Source organism: Spermophilus citellus (assembly GCF_964194105.1).
Source record: "Spermophilus citellus genome assembly, chromosome: 15".
Taxonomy (NCBI): Eukaryota; Metazoa; Chordata; class Mammalia; order Rodentia; family Sciuridae; genus Spermophilus; species Spermophilus citellus.
In genome coordinates this window covers 44,357,812-44,376,350 of record NC_138195.1, presented here as the reverse complement: position 1 = coordinate 44,376,350, position 18,539 = coordinate 44,357,812, and the positions used below count along the sequence as shown (strand labels likewise).

The 18,539-nt window shown below is 53.3% G+C and overlaps 1 protein-coding gene across 3 annotated transcripts in view; it reads left to right on the top strand.

Annotated features, from left to right (window-relative positions):
* Nucleotides 1–18,539, top strand: part of LRRC20 (leucine rich repeat containing 20) — a gene marked incomplete at its 3' end in the record, with an annotated part of 67,754 nt that overhangs the window by 19,019 nt on the left and 30,196 nt on the right. For all 3 annotated transcript variants that reach the window (XM_081267113.1, XM_081267114.1, XM_081267112.1), the window contains one exon: nucleotides 12,320–12,469. In XM_081267113.1, coding sequence (XP_081123239.1) covers nucleotides 12,320–12,469 — 150 coding nt within the window. The remainder of the gene's footprint in view (nucleotides 1–12,319; nucleotides 12,470–18,539) is intronic.

The following is an 18,539-nucleotide window of genomic DNA, read 5'->3' as shown; positions in this document are numbered from 1 at the left end:
CGTGAGCCGCTTCTGCTGTCCCTGATCTGGGTGGTGGTGAGAGTCTCTGGTGGTTTCTGAGGACAGTGACGGAATTGGGGCGGGTTTAGGAAGGTCACTGCAGGACATGACACAGACGTGAAGCAGCTTCGGGGAATCCAGGGAACAAATGATCTGGTGCCTTGGTGGGGTGGGGCTGTGGGTGGAGACCCAGGACAGTGGCTGCCCGTGGCCGGGGGCAGCTGGGTGGCTGTCTGCTCCTGCAGTCTGAAACCTGGTCATGTTTCACCGGAATAGAGACCTCTGGGCCATCTGGGGTGGATAGGTGGATTCCAATGAACTGGGGCCCCCAGGGGACACCAGTGAAGCACATAGCAGGGGACTGTCAGATGGCACCATCTGCTGGAGCCGGAGATTCTGCAGAAGAGCCCCTGCCCCAGTGGCCCGCCCCATGTGTCTCTGGCACTTGGAGCAGCGTGTTTGAGGGGGAAGCACAACAACACTGTTTGAAATTGCATGGGTAATTATGCAGCTTGAAAAGGTGTGTGTTGGCAGAATAAAGATGCACCACCACAGGGAGACCGCCAAGTAGATAACTGTCGCCTTAAAAGCTTGCATGGCTCAAGTGTGAAGGTTCTTGCCTTGGGGAGGAAGTTTAACAAGGCCAAGGAGTTTATTAAAACCGAAATACTGACAGAAATGTAAACATGGCTCTGATGAGGTGGCGGGGGACAGAAGTGCATGCTGGGGGTGGATTAGCAAAGCCAGTCATTCTGGCATCGGGCCTTAGCACACCCTGAGCTGCGGGTGTGGTCACACATACACGATGAGCAATCTGTCATCTGCTGCAGAGGTTAGGGGATTGCGATTGCTTCTCAGGGACAGGTGCAGCCCAGGATCAGTAGCCTCCTGATGAGGGGGAAGTTAAGATCCTTTTAATTGGCAGCTGCTTGGTCTTGGATGACTGCGTTTGCTAAGATGCGCATTTTGTCATGTTCCGATTTATCCCCAAGGTTCCTTGTTTTGTCAAGTTCTTTCAGGCAAACATTCATTCACTGAGGGCCACCGCTGTGCCTGTCTGTGCACCGCCCTGCCACCAGGATGAGGACAGGATGGGCAAGCGAGCGAGGGAGGAGGGAGGGAGCTAACTAGGGCGCGGACAGGTGTCCCATCAGGCTGTGGTGCTTGCTGTTACTTCGTCTGAATCATCCTCTCCTCGAATCTTGCCATGCCCCGAGCTAAATGTCGCACCCTCTCCAAAAGCCCTCCCTGGCCACCCTGGTAAGGTTTTTCCCATCTCCACCCCTGTGACCTGCTGTCTCGTGATACCATTTGGTTTCCCGGGGGCAGTGGTCACCGCACAGCCTTCTCCCGGGTACCCGTCCCTGTTCACTGCTCTTCTTCGCTTCTGAGCATGCGCTCCTGGCGGGCCGGGCTCTGACTTGCTCACCGTCCTTCCTTGGACAGTGCCTATATTCGTCAGGCAAATGATTCTACCTGATTTCCCCAGCAGCCCTGGAGAGGTGGGATTTTGGCATCATTCAGAGAAGGGGAGCTTGAGCTCTGCGATCGGCAGGGGTTGCCTAGACTCTCACAGCCGGCAAATCTTGTGCTGGAATTTGAACTTGAGTTTCATGCTCTCTTAAATATGCAATCCATCTCAGTGGGACCCGATTTCTGCCCTCAGGAGTTCTCTGTCCTGCCAGGAAAAGCAAGACAAATGCATTCATAACTGTCACGTTCATTCGGTGGAGGAAAAAACAAAACAAAAACCCTCACATAAGCGACAACAGGACAGGGCCCTCACAGAGCCAGCGAAAATGCCACTAGAGGTTCAGTTCCTCACCAGGCATTTCACAGATAGGGAGTGTGAGGCCCTGACAGTGACCTGATGAATGAAGGGTAGCAGCAGATTAGAATCTGGATTCCTCAAGAGGAAAGCAAGCTCCACCTTTTTACTTGCTGTGTGACTTTGAGCAAACTCTTAACCTCTCTGAGCCTTAATTTCCTTATCTGCAAAAGGGGATTGATTATAACTCTCTTCCTTAGAAGTGGTTGCCAGGACTACATAAAATGACAGTGCTACCTGCTTTTATTCTTGAAGATGACCTCAGGGCCACTCCAAGGTCTGGGTTGACTACATGGCCTCTACTTGGGCCAGCTGAGGTCCCTTCAGAGCTGTTGGTGGCCACGCTGTTGGCATGAGGGTGGCTGCTGTTCTGATTCCCTTTTGTGTTTGCCGTGAGTCGTTGATTAAATTAAGATAATCTAATGTCAAATTGGTGCGTCGTTTGATTTTGCACTGGGCATGGAATTAACTTTTGTTTTAAATTAAATGTTGGGTGGTTTTGTCTTCAAATTGTCATCTGGCTTGCCAGGAAGGACAGGATATTTTTGGAAAGTTCCGGATCCCATGCTCACACCTGTGGTTGTCCCCTTGTCCTGAGATGTCGAGACTAAGTGCCCTGCCAGGTGGCCTCGTCCCCAGGGCAGGACGGGCCCAAGGCACCTGTGCCGTGAATTCCCAAGCCGAGGCGGGATCTTCGCGCCTTGCAGCGGTGTTTCCTGTGGGCTGTCTGCGGACACCTTGCCAAGCACTGTGCAGACGTTTCATTTCATGCTCACAACAGCCTTGTCCTGGGATCGTCTTGTCCTCGTTTTTGTTTTAGTCCTGCTCCTGTAACATAAAACTCCCATTTTAAAGTCTGTTTTAGAATATTCACAAGATTGCTGAGCCTCACCACTGTCTCCTTCTGATCCGTTTCTGTCCCCCCCCAAGAAAACCCTTTGCCCATTGGCCATCGTTCCCCATCCCCCTGGGCCCTGGCCACCCTTCCTGTCTCCTCTCCTCTCCTGGACGTTTCACAGAAATGGAATCAGCCGGTATTGGACCTTTTGTGACCTGCTTCTCTCACTTGACTCAGTGTTTTGATTTTGTCACCTGTGTGAGGATGGCACTCGTGTTCTGGGGAAGTGGTATGCCATTGAAGGGGCACACATTGAAGGTGTTAGGGTTTGGATATGAGGTGTCCCCCATGAAGGTTCCTGCATTGGGCAAGAGAAAAGAACTGGGTTTCAGCCCGGTGCGATGGTGCCTGTCATCCTAGTGGCTTGGGAGGCTGAGGCAGGAGGATCCCAAGTTCAAAGCCAGCCTCAGTAATTTAGCAAGGCCCTAAGCCAATGGGTGAGATCCTGTCTCTAAATCAAGTATATAAAAGGGCTGGGGACGGGGCTCCGCGGTTAAGCGCCCCTCCCTGGGTTCACTCCCTGTACGGCGCCTGAATCTGCACCTTAGCAGGAAACCCTCGTCACGGTTCCGGAGGTGCTGACGGAGGGTGGCGTTCACCCCGGCTGCAGGTCAGAGTCACCTGGGGGAGTTTTGAAAACCCGTGATTCCCAAGATCCAGACCCTGCTAACTGAGTCCCCTGCTGTGGGAGGGACACTGTGGCATCAGGTCCAGCTGCCGCAGTCCTTCCAGTGCCTGGCCGTGTCACAATGGCAGCCACTGGGATCTTGAAACAGTGGGCTACAGCCCGGCCTGTGATGGAGCTGTGGGCCGAGGGCCATCGGTGACAAAGCCAGGACCCCAACAGTCCTCACCAGCTCTTTCAAGTCTCAGTCTGTCCTTGGCTCAGCTCCGGGGTGACCGCGGGGTGCCAGCGCTCATAGGACCCCACCCTGAAGCATGAGGACCGGTCTGCTCCCTCTGCTGGTTGGAAACGCACGAGCCCTTGTTCTTTTGCCAGCAGCAAACCATCCCCGGAGAGTTACATACCCCAGGAAGCCGGGTAGACGGTGGTTAGGGGCACACCCTGAGGCCCAGCTCTGCCTCACACTAGCCAAGGCCAGCCGCTCTGTGTCTGTGTCACTAGAGAAAACAGGAATGGTGACGATCCATCTCCTGGGGTGATAAGGAGTCGATGAGCTGAGTGCTGGGACTTGCAGACAGGAAGCCCCTTGGAAACGTTCTTTATTATTTCATTGGGTGACCTTGGATAAGTCATGTTGAGCAACTTGTGTCATTTTTCTGTAACTCAGTTTCATTGTCTGTTAGATAGGGACGAGCCTGGTGGTGATCTCATAGAGTGATTTCAGGGAGTCAAGGAAATAATAGGTCTGAAGCAGTGTGGTTTCTGGCCCCCTGGCCCCCAGCTGCCATCCGTGGGCAGGGGCAGCGGTCAATGTTGAGCGGAGGTGAGCACAGGAGGGACCTCTGCTGGCTGAGCTGGGCAGGTCTTGCTTCTCAAGTGGAGCATCTGGAAGGATCTGATTGAAGGTTCTGGGATTATTATTATTATTTTTTTGTACCAGGGATTGAACCCAGGGGTGCTTAACCCCTGAGCCCCCTCCCCAGTCCTTTTATATTTTATTTAGAGACAGGGTCTCGCTGAGTTGCTTAGGGCCTGGATAAGTGGCTGAGGCTGGCTTTGAACCTGCGATCCTCCTGCCTCAGCCTCCTGAGCCACTGGGATGACAGGTATGCATCCCCGTGCCCTGCTCTGGAATGTTTTTGCCTATAGAAGTTTATGTGTTGTGTGGGCGCCAGCAGCTGGGGCTGGGGAGACGGGTTGTTTAATAAGGGTAGAGGTTCATTTTTGCCAGATGCAAAAGTTTTGGAGATTGATATTACAAGGATGCTTAAAAATGGTAAGGAAGTAATTTTTTAAAGAGATGGAGATGTCAATTTTTTTAGAGCAGTTTCAGATTCCTAGCAAAACTGAAGGTGCCGAGTTCCCATACCCCCACCTCCACATCACAGCTTCCCTGCCATTAACACTGGCCGTGATGAGCCTGCCTGGACACATCCTTGCCACCCAGAGGCCGTGGTTTACGTCCAGGGTCACTGTGCTGTTGTACATTAAGGTAGGTTTGGGAGAATGTGTAATGACACGTGTCCACCATGTTAGTATCATAGAGTATTTTCACTGCCCCCCAAACTCTGCTCTGCCTATTCATCCCTCTGTCCCCCACCCTGGAAAGCCTGATAGGATTCTAAATCTTTGTTATGTGTATTTTATCACAGATGAAAAGAAAGTTTGGCTGGGCGTGGTGGCTCAAGCCTGTAATCCCGGCAAATGGGGAAGCTTAGGGAGGAGGATCGAAAGTTTGAGGCCAGCCTCAGCAACTTGGTGAGATCCTGTCTCAAAATAAAAAGTAAAAAGGGCTGAAGATGGGGATCAGTGGCTAAGCACTCCTGGGATCAATTCCTGATACAAAAAAAAAACAAAAAAACAAAGATAAAAGTTGACAATGTCCTCCATGCTCATGGGCGTAAAGGATTGCCGTTGGGGGGGGTGCAGATACACCGTGTGGGGTGGGGAGGGTGGCAAGATGGTGATGGTGGCGGGGTGGCTGCTCTGGTTTGAATATGGTTGAAGTGTCTCCCCCAAAGGTTCGAGTGTCGAAGGCTTGAGCCCCAGGGTGGCAGTGGGAGGTGGTGGGACCCTTAAGAGCTGGGTCAGTGGGAGGTCGTTGGGTCACTGGTGGCGAGCCCGGGAAGGGGTTGCGTTCTCGTGGGGCCCTGGACTAGTTCCAGCAGGAGGGTGGTTCCTCTCCCCGTGCCCTGGCTTCCGGCCTTGCCGCCTTACCAGCCCCAGGCGCACTCCTGCTGTCCTCATGCCTCCACCGTGAGGGCCTCCCCGGCACCAGAGCCCTCAGTCTCTGCTTGCAGGCTGATGAACCTCTTTGCTTTATACCAAGGACCAGTATTAGAGAGTTCATTACAGTCACAGCAACTTGACGCAGACCGGGGCCGTTATCAACGTAGTTTATGAAGAGTCTCTGACAGCTCGAGCCATTCTGTGGAGGGCCGTGGCGCCCTGTCTGCAGTGTTGGAGGGGGGCTCTTTGCCCTCCAGTGGAGACGGGGAATCTCAGGTCTCAGATTGCAGGCTTCATCATTTGGTATTTCTCAGGTTTGCCCATTGATGAGAATCATCTGGGGATACATGTTAACAAATTCCTTGGCACGTCCCCAACGCACCCGCTGAATCTCTGGGGGAGAAGGCAAGAACCAGCCTCTCTAGAGGAATTTTTTTGTTGTTGTTTTTTTGGTACTGGAGATTGAACCAGGGCACCATACCGTGGAGCCACATGCCCATCCCTTTTTTATATTTTATTTGGAGACAGGGTCTCTCTGAGTTGCCTAGGGCCTTGCTAAGTTCCTGAGGCTGGCTTTGAACTCACGATCCTCCTGCCTCAACCTCCCAAGCCTCTGGGATTACAGGTGTGCACCACTGTGCCTGGCTCCATAGGGTTTTTACTGGGAGTTTGGGAACTTGGGCTAAGTGCTCTCTAGTCCCCTCCTAATCCTAAGATTACATGCGGAAAGATTTCTTATGGATGTGGCCGCGCTGGCCAGTTTCTTCCTGTAACCCTGACAGCTTTCTTTTCTTGACCATGCCACAAGCCCATCTGAGCCCCGTGTCTTGTTGGCTGGGGCCCCATGACCCTCTCTGCCCCTGTGTTGGGTCCTGCCACCAGGCTACCTCCCAGGGGGACTGGCAGGGGTCAGAGTTTGTTTGTCTGAGTCAGGCGCGAGCTCGGCCCCAGTGGTGCTCGCTGCCCGAGTGGTGCTCGCTCTGGCTGGGTTCTGCCCGATCCTTTTCATCAGGCATTCATTAGGATTAATGAGGTAGCCATTCATAAAAGACCCCTGCATTTTGAATAAGAGGCTTCTTCAGGAACGCAGAGGACTGTTCTAATGAGCGGTTGGGGCATGCCGTGTGGCCCTCTTGCAATGATGGTAATTATGGGATAATGATGCCCTGTGCCTTCTCCAGGGGTCTCTCCGATCTGGGCTGCAGCCTGGTACCAGCAGCTGGAGGTGCTGGGGACAGATGCTGGAGTCCAGCTGCCAGCCGGTGTTGGTGGCAGAGCCCCCGTTTGTTCCCCTCCCCACTCTCCTGCCCCTGCTGGGGTCTGTGGACGAGCACCCCAGGTCACACCCCACCGTTCTGGTGCCAGGGGCCTTCCTCCCTGCGCTCCGGAGATCGTGGAAGGCAGGGGCGGGCAGGAAGGTAAGAAGCCCCCAGGAGAAAGTCCTGGGCGCCCCCAGGTTGCCGCCTCTCTCTTCTGTTGAAATCTGTCATCCGTCAGTCTGAATTTAGGGTGACCCAACATCCCTATTTGCCTAGGCCAGGGGAGGGCTTCCCCAGGAGGTGGGACTCTCAGCGCTTAAATTAGGGGAGCCCTGAGCAAGCTACCCTGCTGGTCACCTGACTTGACCCTTTGGTCTGGAATCTTTGCATTTGGATTTTTTCTTTGGTGTCCTCCTGGCAAAATGGCCTTGGACAGTTCGCCTGTCAACGGGGGCTTCATTTCCTTCCGTGAGGTTAACTCGCAGGTTGGGGGAATTAAATGAGTTACTACAGAAGCAGTGCCTGGCGCCTTGTAAATGGTGCTGTTGGCTGTGTTTGAGTCCAGTGGGACCTTCGAGGTCACAGTGGCTTTGAGTCCTTACTACTCTTTCTCTCCCCACTCTGGAGACGGGGCCCACTTTGTGACTCTTCAGTGATGTCTGAGGCCAGCAGGTGTCATTCTGCAGTTTTTATCCCCATCTAATCAGGGTCCCTGGCTTTCTCTCACGAGCTCTTTTTCTGTTTCTCTTGTTGATATGGAACTGGCCGCCCTCAATTTTCCTTGACTTTTCCAGATTGCTTTTTTCCAATGAAAGTTCCTGTCGAGGTGACCAGTACCCCAATAAGGCAAGTTCCTGCCCAGGAGGTGTGAGCCACCTGGGAAAATAAAAAGTCTGAAATAATCAGTAAGAAATACAGACAGAGCCAGAGATCAGATATAAAAAGAGCAGCGCCTGGCGGGCCTCCCAGTCCTGATAGGAGCTGGAACTAACCAACCAAAACAGGACCCCATTCCCCAATTTAAGGGGAACACATCAAAGGCAGGGATAAGGGCTCAGCGGGAGGAGTCTTGTTTGGTGCTTGCAGTAAACAGGTTGATGGGGTGTGACTTGCCAAAACGCCTTTCGCCTTTCTCCCCATAAGCTGTGTGGCTTACCCAGCAGGTCATTCCTGTCCCTGGAACTATGCTAGCGGCTTGGGAGGCTGAAGCAGTAGATTGCAAGTTTAAAGCCAGCCTCAGAAACTTAGCGAGACCCTAAGCAACTCAGTGAGACCCTGTCTCTATAACCAGCAGGATTGTCCACTGGGAGAGTAAAAATGATTAATTAACTATACATATAATTAGTCTCATTACTGAAATCATTGCAAATTAAAGAAAGGGATGTCATTTTCCTGATTATAATAGCAGAGGTCTTTTTTTTTTCCTCCCTAATGATCTTATTATTTGTTGAGCAGATTGTATGTAAATTGGCATAAATATTCTAAGAAGCTGTTTGGGTGGGAGCAGCGGGTGTCATCACACACACCAGAAGCAACAGCAAGGGGCTATATATTTGTTTACTAATTATGTTTTTCCCTTGTGAATATCTTATGTCCTTTTTATATCTTGATCAGTTTTCTTTATTCAATTACTTCAAGCATTTTCAACAATAAAAGGAACTCATATACCCTATTTACAGATCCTTTTTCACCATCTATTGCTCACTTTTTTGTTTGCAGTGGTCTCACTCTGTTGTCATGGCTGGCCTCAAACTCTTCGGCTCCAGAGATCCCCCTGCCTTGGCCTCCAGAGTAGCTAGGACTCTAGGTATGCACCACTGCACCTGGCTTACCTTATGTTTTTAGGTGTCCGAGGGTTTTATTTATTTATTTTTTAATGCAGTTTATTTCTTACTTAGTTTCTTTGCAGTTTTTTTGTGGCTCCTGAGTTTGGAAAGTCATTGTCACATATTTGAGTATATGTACTTCTGATTATTTAAAAAATATATTTTTTAGTTGTCATTGGACCTTTGTTTTATTTATTGATATGTGGTACTAAGGATTGAACCCAGAGCCTCACACATGCTAGGCAAGTGCTCTGCCACTGAGCCACAACCCAAGACCACTTTTGATTATTTTTGGTTGGATTTTTAAAAATACTTCACAGTGTAACTCTATGTAGTCTGTCTTTCTTTCTTTCTTTCTTTCTTTTCTTTAATACCTTTTAGTTGTCAATGGACCTTTATTTAATTAATTTATTTATATGTGGTGCTGAGAATCGAACCCAGGGCCTCATACACACTAGGCGAGTGCTCTACCACTGAGCTCTACCTAGGATTTCTTTTGATTGTTAGACTGAGTTTCTCTCTCTCTCTCTTTTTTTTTTTTTTTTTGTTCTCCAAAAACTGTTAAATGGTTATTCTGACATAGTTTAATTAATCCTTACCTTCCCCAAGTTATTTGTGAGGCTTCCTTTAACATTGTTTCCTTTACATTTTGAGATAGGGTCTTTCTTTTTAAGTTGCTTAGAGCCTCGCTGAGTTGCTGAGGCTGGCTTTGAACTTGCAATCCTCCTGCCTCAGCCTCTGAGCTGCTGGGATTGCAGGGGTGTGCTGTGTCTGGTGTACAAATGCATTTTTAAAAGTATCTTTGTGGCTTTTTCTCTTTTTCTTCATATTGGTTGGTTGTATTTCCCACGATGATCGTCTCTCAGTACTTTATGTTGTTGTCTGAAATTGGATCTTTTAAGACTTTATTGCCAACGTATACGAGTATTATTGTCTTTCCTGTTTATTTTGATTGGCAGCTTTACTGGGCTCTCTTTAATTCAAATAGTTTTTCAAGTGACGGCTTTGCACTTCTGATACGGTCCTGCGGTCACTTCATTGGTGCATCATGATCATCTTGTCTGCTCTAGTGTCTGTACCTTCTGCTCATTGGCCAGAATGTTCGAGGCCGTCTTCAGGGATACTGGTGATGGACGGCCTCCTTATTTTTATAGGGAAGCTTCTGCCTTCCCTTGTGTTGCTTCTGGTGTGTGTGATGACACCCGCTGCTCCCACCCAAAAGCACAATAAAAACTCCTTTCTGGCCCTTTGTACGCCTGACACCAAGCGCAAGCGGGTTTATTGTTTGAGAGTGTCCCTCTCTAGAATCCCCAGCCTGCCCCAAACTCTGGACCTGTGGTGCCGGTCTGCTGCCAGCCGGGCCCTGATCCCTCTTCTGAAGTCTGACCTTTAGAGACGTGCCCTTCCCTGGAAGGACGTGGTGCTCTTTTCTGCCCACCCCACTTCCCGACATAAGAGCCGGTGCCTGGCGCTGGACACCTGCGGGCTGAGGCGCCCTGGACCCGAGGAGGCTTCTTAACGTGTTGTCCAGAGGGGGAGGCCGGGAATCCTCAGCCATTTGAACTGTCACCCTTTCCCAGCTGTGCCAGCTGTCCTCTTGCCTTCTCACACTGTGTCAGCGAGGTCACTAGCACCCCTGCTCTGCTCCAACCTGCGGGGCTTCTGGCACCGCGCACTGGCGTCCTCCCAGACCAGGGGGAAAACAGACGCAAGATCAAGTTTAGGGGCTGGGGATGTGGCTCAAGCGGTAAGGCGCTCACCTGGCATGTGGGGGGCACTGGGTTCGATCCTCAGCACCACATAAAAAAATAAAATAAAGATGTTGTGTCCACCAAAACTAAAAAATAAATATTTTTTTTAAAAAGATCAAGTTTAGTGCTGTGCAAGGTGAGGTGTACAAAGGTGAGGTCTTATTTGCATTGAGGCTCAGGGGCTGGAGCAGACGTGCTGAGGAGGCAGAGAAGGCTCCCAGAGGAGCTGACCTTGAACAGGGACTTGGAGCCAGAGGAGAAGTTCTTGGGGCAGGAGGGTGAGAGCTTCAGCTGGGATTTCCACATACTTATTTATTATGGTGTTAGAAGTAGGACCTTTAAAATTGGTATTTCATTGCTAGCAATGAGAATATCACTGAATTTTGCATATTTGCTTTGGAATAATCTGCAAAGGCCCAGAGGCCTGGGAGAGTCTGGCATCTTTGGGGGGAAAGTCAAGAATTGCCGAGTGAGAGGGACAGTGCCGTCAGTGGGTGAGGGGTCTGGGGCCTGGGGCTAGGAAGCAACATGGGTGGCCCTGAAGGGCTTCTGAAAGAGGTGGGGTGAGAGCTGGCCTGGAAGCATAGAGAGGATTTGGATAGAGGGGGAGGGCTGGGAGGAGAGGGACGACATGGCGATGTACCTGCTAGGCACTTTATCATTTGATTACATTTACTCTTCCCAGTGGCCTTGCCAGGCAGATGATGATATCCCCATTTTACAGATGAGGAAACCGAGGCTCAGGGAATTGAAGTGACTTGTAGGAACTGGACAGCCTAATTTGTGAGCCTCTATGCTGTTGGGGCCCCCCTACTGCTGTATGTATGTATGCATATATATGTGTACATACATATATATATATATATATATTTATTGGCTTTATTGAGATGTAATTCATGTACTGTATAATTCCTGCCTTTAAAGGGTACCAATTTTTAAAAATATTTTTAGTTGTAGATGGACACAGTAACTTTATTTTTTATGTGGTCCTTAGGATGGAACCCAGCGCCTCACACATGCTAGGCAAGTGCTCCACCACTGAGCCCCAGCCCCAGCCCCCTAACCTACTTTCTGTCCACAGGTTTGCCTGCTCTGGACATCCCATGTGAATGGAAGCATATAGCATATGGGCTTTGTGATGGACTTCTGGGACATGGCGTGTTTCCCGTGGTCTGGTCACATTACAGTGTGTCTGGTGCTTCATGTCTTTGTTGCTGAATAATATTCCTTAACGAGGCTCGATCCCGTTTTGTTGGTCTGTTCTGCAGTTGATGGTCCTTGGGTCGTTTTCACTTCCAGGCTCCTGTGCATGGTGCTGGTGTGAGCACCTGTGTGTGGTGTGGCGTGGCCATGTGTCCTCGTTTCTCTTGATATGTAGGAGCGTGTTTAACACCAGGGAGCTGCCGGGCTGTCCTGGGGGGCAGCTTCCCTCTTGCGACTTATCCGAGGCTTGAATGCAGCGGGATGGGACTGGAAGGTCAGGCCGCGGAGCCTGTGTGCATTTCATGTTGTCAAGCAGCTGGCTGAAGTGGTCCAAAGACGCTGCTGAGTCTGATGATTCCAAAGGAACTCAGTCCTTCAGGGTTTGAAGGACGCGGCTATGAATGCCGATTGTCGATGTGCCAGCAGGTCCGGCCTTCAGTGTGTTGCAGCTAGTAGTCTGTGTGGTGGAGAAGGTGCGCGGCTAAATCCTGAGGTTCAGTCTGTGAAGGAGGGACAGGTGTGAGTTAATGCTGATGAGGGGTCTCCTGGAGAGGGAGGGCGGGGTCTGGAGCCTGTCCCTGGAGAGACAGGCCGGAGGTGAGGAGGCTGGGCAGGAAGATGGGCTTAGGGTCCATGTGGGTCTGGGGCACGTTCCTGGGCAGCCAGGTAGGTAACTGTCGTCTTTCTCCTCTGGCTGCAGACCTGGCCGAGTGCAAGCTGGTTTCCTTCCCCATCGGCATCTACAAGGTCCTGCGGAATGTCTCCGACCAGATCCACCTCATCACCCTGGCTAACAACGAGCTCAAGTCCCTCACCAGCAAGTTCATGACCACATTCAGTCAGCTCCGAGGTAGGCCGCAGTCAGCCCAGCAGGAGGGCGTGACCAGCCATCTTCCTTTAGACTGACCCTGTGTGAGTGATGTCTCTAGAGCCAGTCCCCAGTCATGAATCACCCACGAAGTCCTTTCCGGGGAAGGCTTTCGGAGGGGCCTGTGTCCTCCCTGCAGCCTAGAAATCTCCAGGGCGGCTTCTGTGTCTTGCCGGCCAGGTCTGCTGTTCTGAGCAGACCAACGGGGCATTTGCTCTGAGGCACAGGAAGCGTTAATCCTCCGTAGGCTCCTTGCTCTCCTGAGCTGCTTCCTGGGTTCAGGAGTGACGAGGGCCAGGCGAGCTGGCACATGTCTCTGAGCATTTTCTCTGAACACACAGAACAGTTGGCCAGGCACCTAGGCGGGAGCTTAGCAGGACGGGCATTGTGATTTCTTTTGAAACGGCTCCTCTGGATGGATGAGCAGTGAGCACCAGCTACTGTGGCCCTCCTCCCGTCTCTAGACGACAGTCCCTCCATCCTCTGTCACCTGTGGAGTGGAGCCGCAGCCTGGGTGCTTGTGTGTTGTGAACTGTTGGGCGGGAGAAATGCCAGAGGTGGTCCTGGAGTTCCCCATTGAGGGGTACGGAAAGGGTCTGAGACCTGTTTAGAGAAATGAGTAACACAAAATGCTGGTGCTGCCTCAACCGCTTGAGCAAGCAGGTCTCAGCCAGCTGAGCTGGGCAGCTTCTTGGGGAGGCGTGGGCACGGGGCAGAGCCCACAAGGGAGAGGGAGGCACGGATCAGCAGACATGACTCAGCAAGGGGAGGGGCCTATGCAAGGACTCCAGCAGGAGCCAGGCAGGACCTGGAGAGGCCACTGCCCAGGTGCACACAGAGGGGCCAGGAGGAGGGCTTCGTCTGTGTCCTCACTTCTGAGGGACGCTCACAGAGCTCATTGCTAAAGCACCTGTGGCTGGGGCGGGGCGGGCCCCTGGCAAGGCTTGCTGCCCAGGGATTCCCACAGGTGCTGTCGCCTGGCCTGGCCTCCCTCCTTTCTTTTCCTGTAGCTGATGCTTTACGCAGGAGAGATGGGGCTGCAGAGCCAGCCAGCTCCCCAGACCGGTAGTTCACGTTCCTGGTGGGATTAGAATCACACGAGGAGCTTTTCTGTTAATACTGTCATCTATTTTCCCTCTCTTTTTTGGTACTAAGGATTGAACCCAGGTTCTCTTTATCACTGAGCCACATCCCCAGCCCTTTTTATTTTATATTTTGAGACAGGGTCTTGCTTAGTTGCTGAGGCTGGCCTCAAACTTTTGATCCTCCTGCCTCAGCCTCCTGAGCCACTGGGATTATAGGTGTGAGCCACCATACCTGGCACATTGTTTTCTTGATCAGGTGAATCAGAATATCTGTGTGGGCCTGGGCCGAGGCATTCATTAGTACATTCATTAGTACCTGCACCAGCCATTCTAAAGTGCTGTCAGTCACAATTAAGGGTTATAAACATAAATACCTAAGAGGTTAGCATTTATTGAGTGACTTGGATTGGGCATGTGGCAATAGAGAATGGTGGGGACTATGGCAAACTAGTCCATGCTCTGTTCAGCATCAGCCAGGGGCATCATGAGAGGAAAAGGGCTGGCATTGCCCACACTTCTGCTTATTTAATGAAGCAGGAAATGAGGATTTTATGTGAATTTTCCTAAGTTTTGCATAAAGTGAAATCCAATAAAACATATTTGCAAGTTAGATTTATCCCACGGGCCACCAGTTGAAAGATTTCCTGTGCTACATCAGCGTGGCCTCTCTCGTCACACTTCATGGACAGAGAAAGGAGTCAGGGAGGAAGGGCCTGTCCAGGGCCTCGGAGCAGTTGCTCACCTTGTCGGCCAGCGCTGCCTTTCTGGGCCACCTGGGTCAGCTCGAGTGTCCTCTAGTGCTGTATCTGCCAAGGCAGGGTCGGACCTTTGCCCTCCAGAGGAGAACAGAGGGTTGAAAATGAACGGTGGGGGTGCTTGGGGCCCAGGAAGAGCTCAGCCAGGCAGGAGCTTCCTTTGGGCAGGACGAGAGGGCCTCCGTGCTTACCCGTCTTCCATTACCCGTCCCTCGAGCACCTGCCACCTTCCACACCTGGGTCTACAGCAGGGAAACAAAGGCCAGCACGCCAGGGTGTCACCCCGAAGGAGCCCAGGTTGGCAGGACAGACTCTGAGGCCTGGGATGCGGGTGGGGATGGAGTGCGGGAGGCCACTGCCGGAAGAGGACCGATCCCTAAGAGTGGCGTGGCTGGGCGGGTGTGGGGCAGGAGCTTTCCAGGGACTTGAGGCTGCGGTGGTGGCTCCTGGGATCAGTCAGTGGGGCCTGTGCAGCAGCCTGGTCGGCAGGGCCTTGGGAACGCCTCTCAGAACCCGCTGTGGAGACGTGTCTCCTGACCCCCTTGCCGTCCAGTCTGTTGGAGGGTACTGGGCTCCATCCTCCTGACGCCCCCACATCACCGGGATATGAAGGTGGCCAGAGCACCTGCCGATGGGATTCCACACTGTGGGTGGCAGGACGTCCTGGCCAGGGCGGGGATGGAGCCGAGGGTCTTACTTGCTCTCAGCGAGATGGCTCTGGCCTGAGTCTTCATTGTGGTTTCTCTTTGATCAGAAAAACCCTCTTCTTTTATGTGTAAAGAGGAGGCCCTGGGAGGCCACGCCAGCCCCACAGGAGAGAACCATCTGCCTGCTCCCAGGGCTTCACTGGGGACTCTCCTCTGTGAGGTTCATGTCCCCCCACCAGGATTGGGTCATTGTTAAGTGATTCCTTCCCCTTGATGGACCCACCATAGGGAAGGAAGAAGCAAGACCAAGGAGGCCCCGGGCCCAGACAGGTTGGCTGGAATGGCAGGTGGGCCCTGTGCAGAGGGGCCCCGGGGTGCAGCTGTGGCTCTGCTGTCTCCTCCTGTCTCCCCACTTCCTTTCTGGTCACTCAGCTCTTTAGAGTGAGTGGTCCTGGGCCTGCCAGGCCATGAGGATACGAGACAACAGCTGTGGAGGTGAACCGAGACCCCCGAGTGGGAAACACAGAGGCCTCTTGTTCTGCACTGGGCTCGGCCCCTCTCACCTGCACTTGGCAGAGACATGAAGGCGGGCAGAGGAGAGGGAAGGCTGCGGGTCTGAGTGGTGGCTGCTGGTGTGGGGGAGGGCAGCGGCTCCTCGGAAGTGGGCCATCCTGAATGCCTGTTGGGGGCCCGTTGGTTCTCTGGTTGGGGCATGGTTGGAAGTGGAGACAGAAATCAGGGAGCTGTCAGTCATTAGTGGAGCCAGGCTGGTCCTCACAGGGTCCTCAGTGGCTTGCTGCCTCAGATTCCTCCAGTCTGACTCCTCAGGCCGTTGTCCTTCCAGGGAGGACAGGATACCCAGGCCCTCCCAGCCCCACACTTGGTGTTAGATCCTTGTAACGCCCACACTCTTTGGAGATGATAAGACAGCTAAGAGCTGCCCGCGGTCCCGGAGGGGCCTCTGTTGGCAGGGAGGCAGGTGTGAGGGGCACAGGACGGTGTGAGTGACAGAGCTGAGGCCACAGTGGGCGCGGAGGAGGCGAAGTGGGCTCTGTTTGGGGCGAGTGGGGAGCCAGAAAGCCTCCCAAGGAAATAGCTGAACACCGGGGTTGACAGATGGGTAGGTGTTTGCCGAATAAATAAGGGGGAGTTTTCAAAGCATCTTTCAGAAAAGGAGCGTTTGGGAAACAGCTGGAAAAAATGGTACCAGATTGAATGTTGTAGACCAGCAGGATACAGGGTTGTCAGGGCCTGGCCCTGGGAGCTGTCCACCTGGGGAACATTCAGGAAGGGTCCTGGAGGGATGGTTGGGGTAGCCAAGAAGCAGAGAGTGACATGAGGACAGGAGGAGCCTTGGGCAGCAAGGCACGGGGTCAGGAAGGCTGGGGACATGGCTGGCCTCAGAGGCCCAGCCCCAGGCTTTATCCTCCTCCAGATCCTGAGGCCCCTCTGCCCTTCACAGGGGGAGGAGCTGCTGTGGGCACTGTAAGGGCTCTAGCTGGTCCAGGTGGGCACGAAGTCCCGGCTGTTCTGGGCAGTGGGGCTGGGCGCCCCTATGGAGACCAGCCAACCCCAGGGTCTTGGAGCTGGAGGAAACCCGGCCCAGCAGAGGCCCAGCGGTCAGAGCTGGCCCCAGAGGGTGGGGGCTGCAGTCACTCTGACCTCTGGCCAGGTGGAGCTGAGATGTTCTCTTGGGCTTGTGGCACCTTCTCTGTGATTCTGTGGCAGTGACGGGCTTCTGGTCCCTTTTCAATGTTTCCTTCGGTGTGTGGCAGGAGATGCCAGCCAGCCATCAACCCGGGTAGGACGCGCAGGATCCTCCCCAGGCTCTGGGCCTGCAGCAGGCGGGCACCCTGCCAGGCCTGTCTGCAGAGGGCCCCTGCTGCTCCCCAGGCAGCCCACCCACCTCGCCACAGGGCTCTTCCCACAGCGGCTCCTTTGCATGTTGCCAGAGAAAACTGCAATTTTCCTCTTTGCCGCAGCCAGCAGGGCAGGTGGGAGGGCTTTCTCTTCCCCTCTGGCAAGCTGCCTGGATCCGAGGGCTGCAGGTCATTTCTGCCCCAGCCTTGCTCCATGGCCGGTGTCCCCAGTGGGTGTGGGCAGAGGGCATGGAGGAACTAGTGTGAAGCAGCTGGGGTCACTGAGGCAAGGGAGAATGGGACAGGCGGGACCCTCTCTTCCTTGTGTTGTTCTGTCCAAGCTGCCACTGTCCACACGGGTCAGGGATCTTAGGAGGTGTTAGGGGCCGAGAGGGACAGTGGACGGTGGAGGTACTTACCAGGGGCCTGGAAGGGCATCTTTCCTGGTGTTCTGGGGGGATGAGGAGCAGGTGTCCCCTGTACAAGATAAGGCCGGGGAGCGAGGAGCCCTCTTGGGAAAGGCCACGGGGCCATCTCCTCCATCAGTTTTTGCCATCCCTTCTCAAGGGGGTCTGGCCCCTGGGGTTACTTAGATGACCTCAGCAGAGGCCCAGCCGTGGCCCCTGCATGCTTCTGGGCCGGGGGTCAGCCCTCCCGGCAGAGTTAGAGGGACCCAAGTCCATGGGCCTCCCCACCTTTAGGTTGGAACCCAGAGGTGGGATCACCGAGGTCAGAGGGCACGAGCGCCAGAAGGCTGTGCTGCGGAGAACTGAAGAACCGCTGGGCAGAGGCCGCCAGCTGCAGAGCTGGAGGAGTGCGTTCAGTCCCCCTGGGAGGGAGCTGCCGCGGCCTGGAGAGGAACTCCTGCCACACTCACAGGCCCTGGCAGCCTCACGGCCCACCCCGCAGGGGGTTCATGCAGTGCTCATGGAGAGGGGACACGCCTGGGACACTGGGACATCATGACTCTGATGCCTCTGTCCTCCAGGGCCCAAGCTCACGTAACCCTGTGTGACACAGGGTTTTGCAGTCATGGTCTGTCCGTTCCCTCCCCCCTCCAGCTCTAAGTGCCGGCCTCCCCTGCTGCGCGCTGTGGTCTGGATGCCCCCCCCCCCCCCGCCACTGCCCATTCAGTTTTGGACCGTCCTTCCCGTCCCTGCCATACCCTCCCGCTCCACGGCTTCATTTGTAAAAGTGTGTCCCGCATACTTCTTTATGTTTTGAACAGGCACTAGACGCATTCAGGCCAAGAGCTGAAAAGGACACTCGGGAAAAATAAGGCTCTCTCAGTCCTGTCCTCAGATGTCCAGCTCCCTGTCCAGGCACCCTCCATTGCCAGTTCTAGAGATAGCCTCTGCCTCTGCGAGCATTTGCTGTTAGCATTTGTAGCCTGCCATTCTATGGGCAGGCGTCGTTGAAGTCACGTTACAAGTATAAAATTATTCAAATCTTCTTGCTTCTGTCAGGTACATTCTCTTAGTATCTCTCTTTATATGAGGAAAGAAACTGAAACAGAGAGTGTGAGTAACTTACCTAAGGTCACACAGCACGCGAAGATGGTGTCGGGACTATGGCTCCAGACCCAGAGCTCTTTGATAGGCTGGTCATGGGAGTAGGATATTGCACGGCTTTATGTCTTGCTTCTTGGACTTGGTGGTATGTGTTAGATCTTGGCTCACGTTGGTACAGCGAGAGCTGCCGTAGTG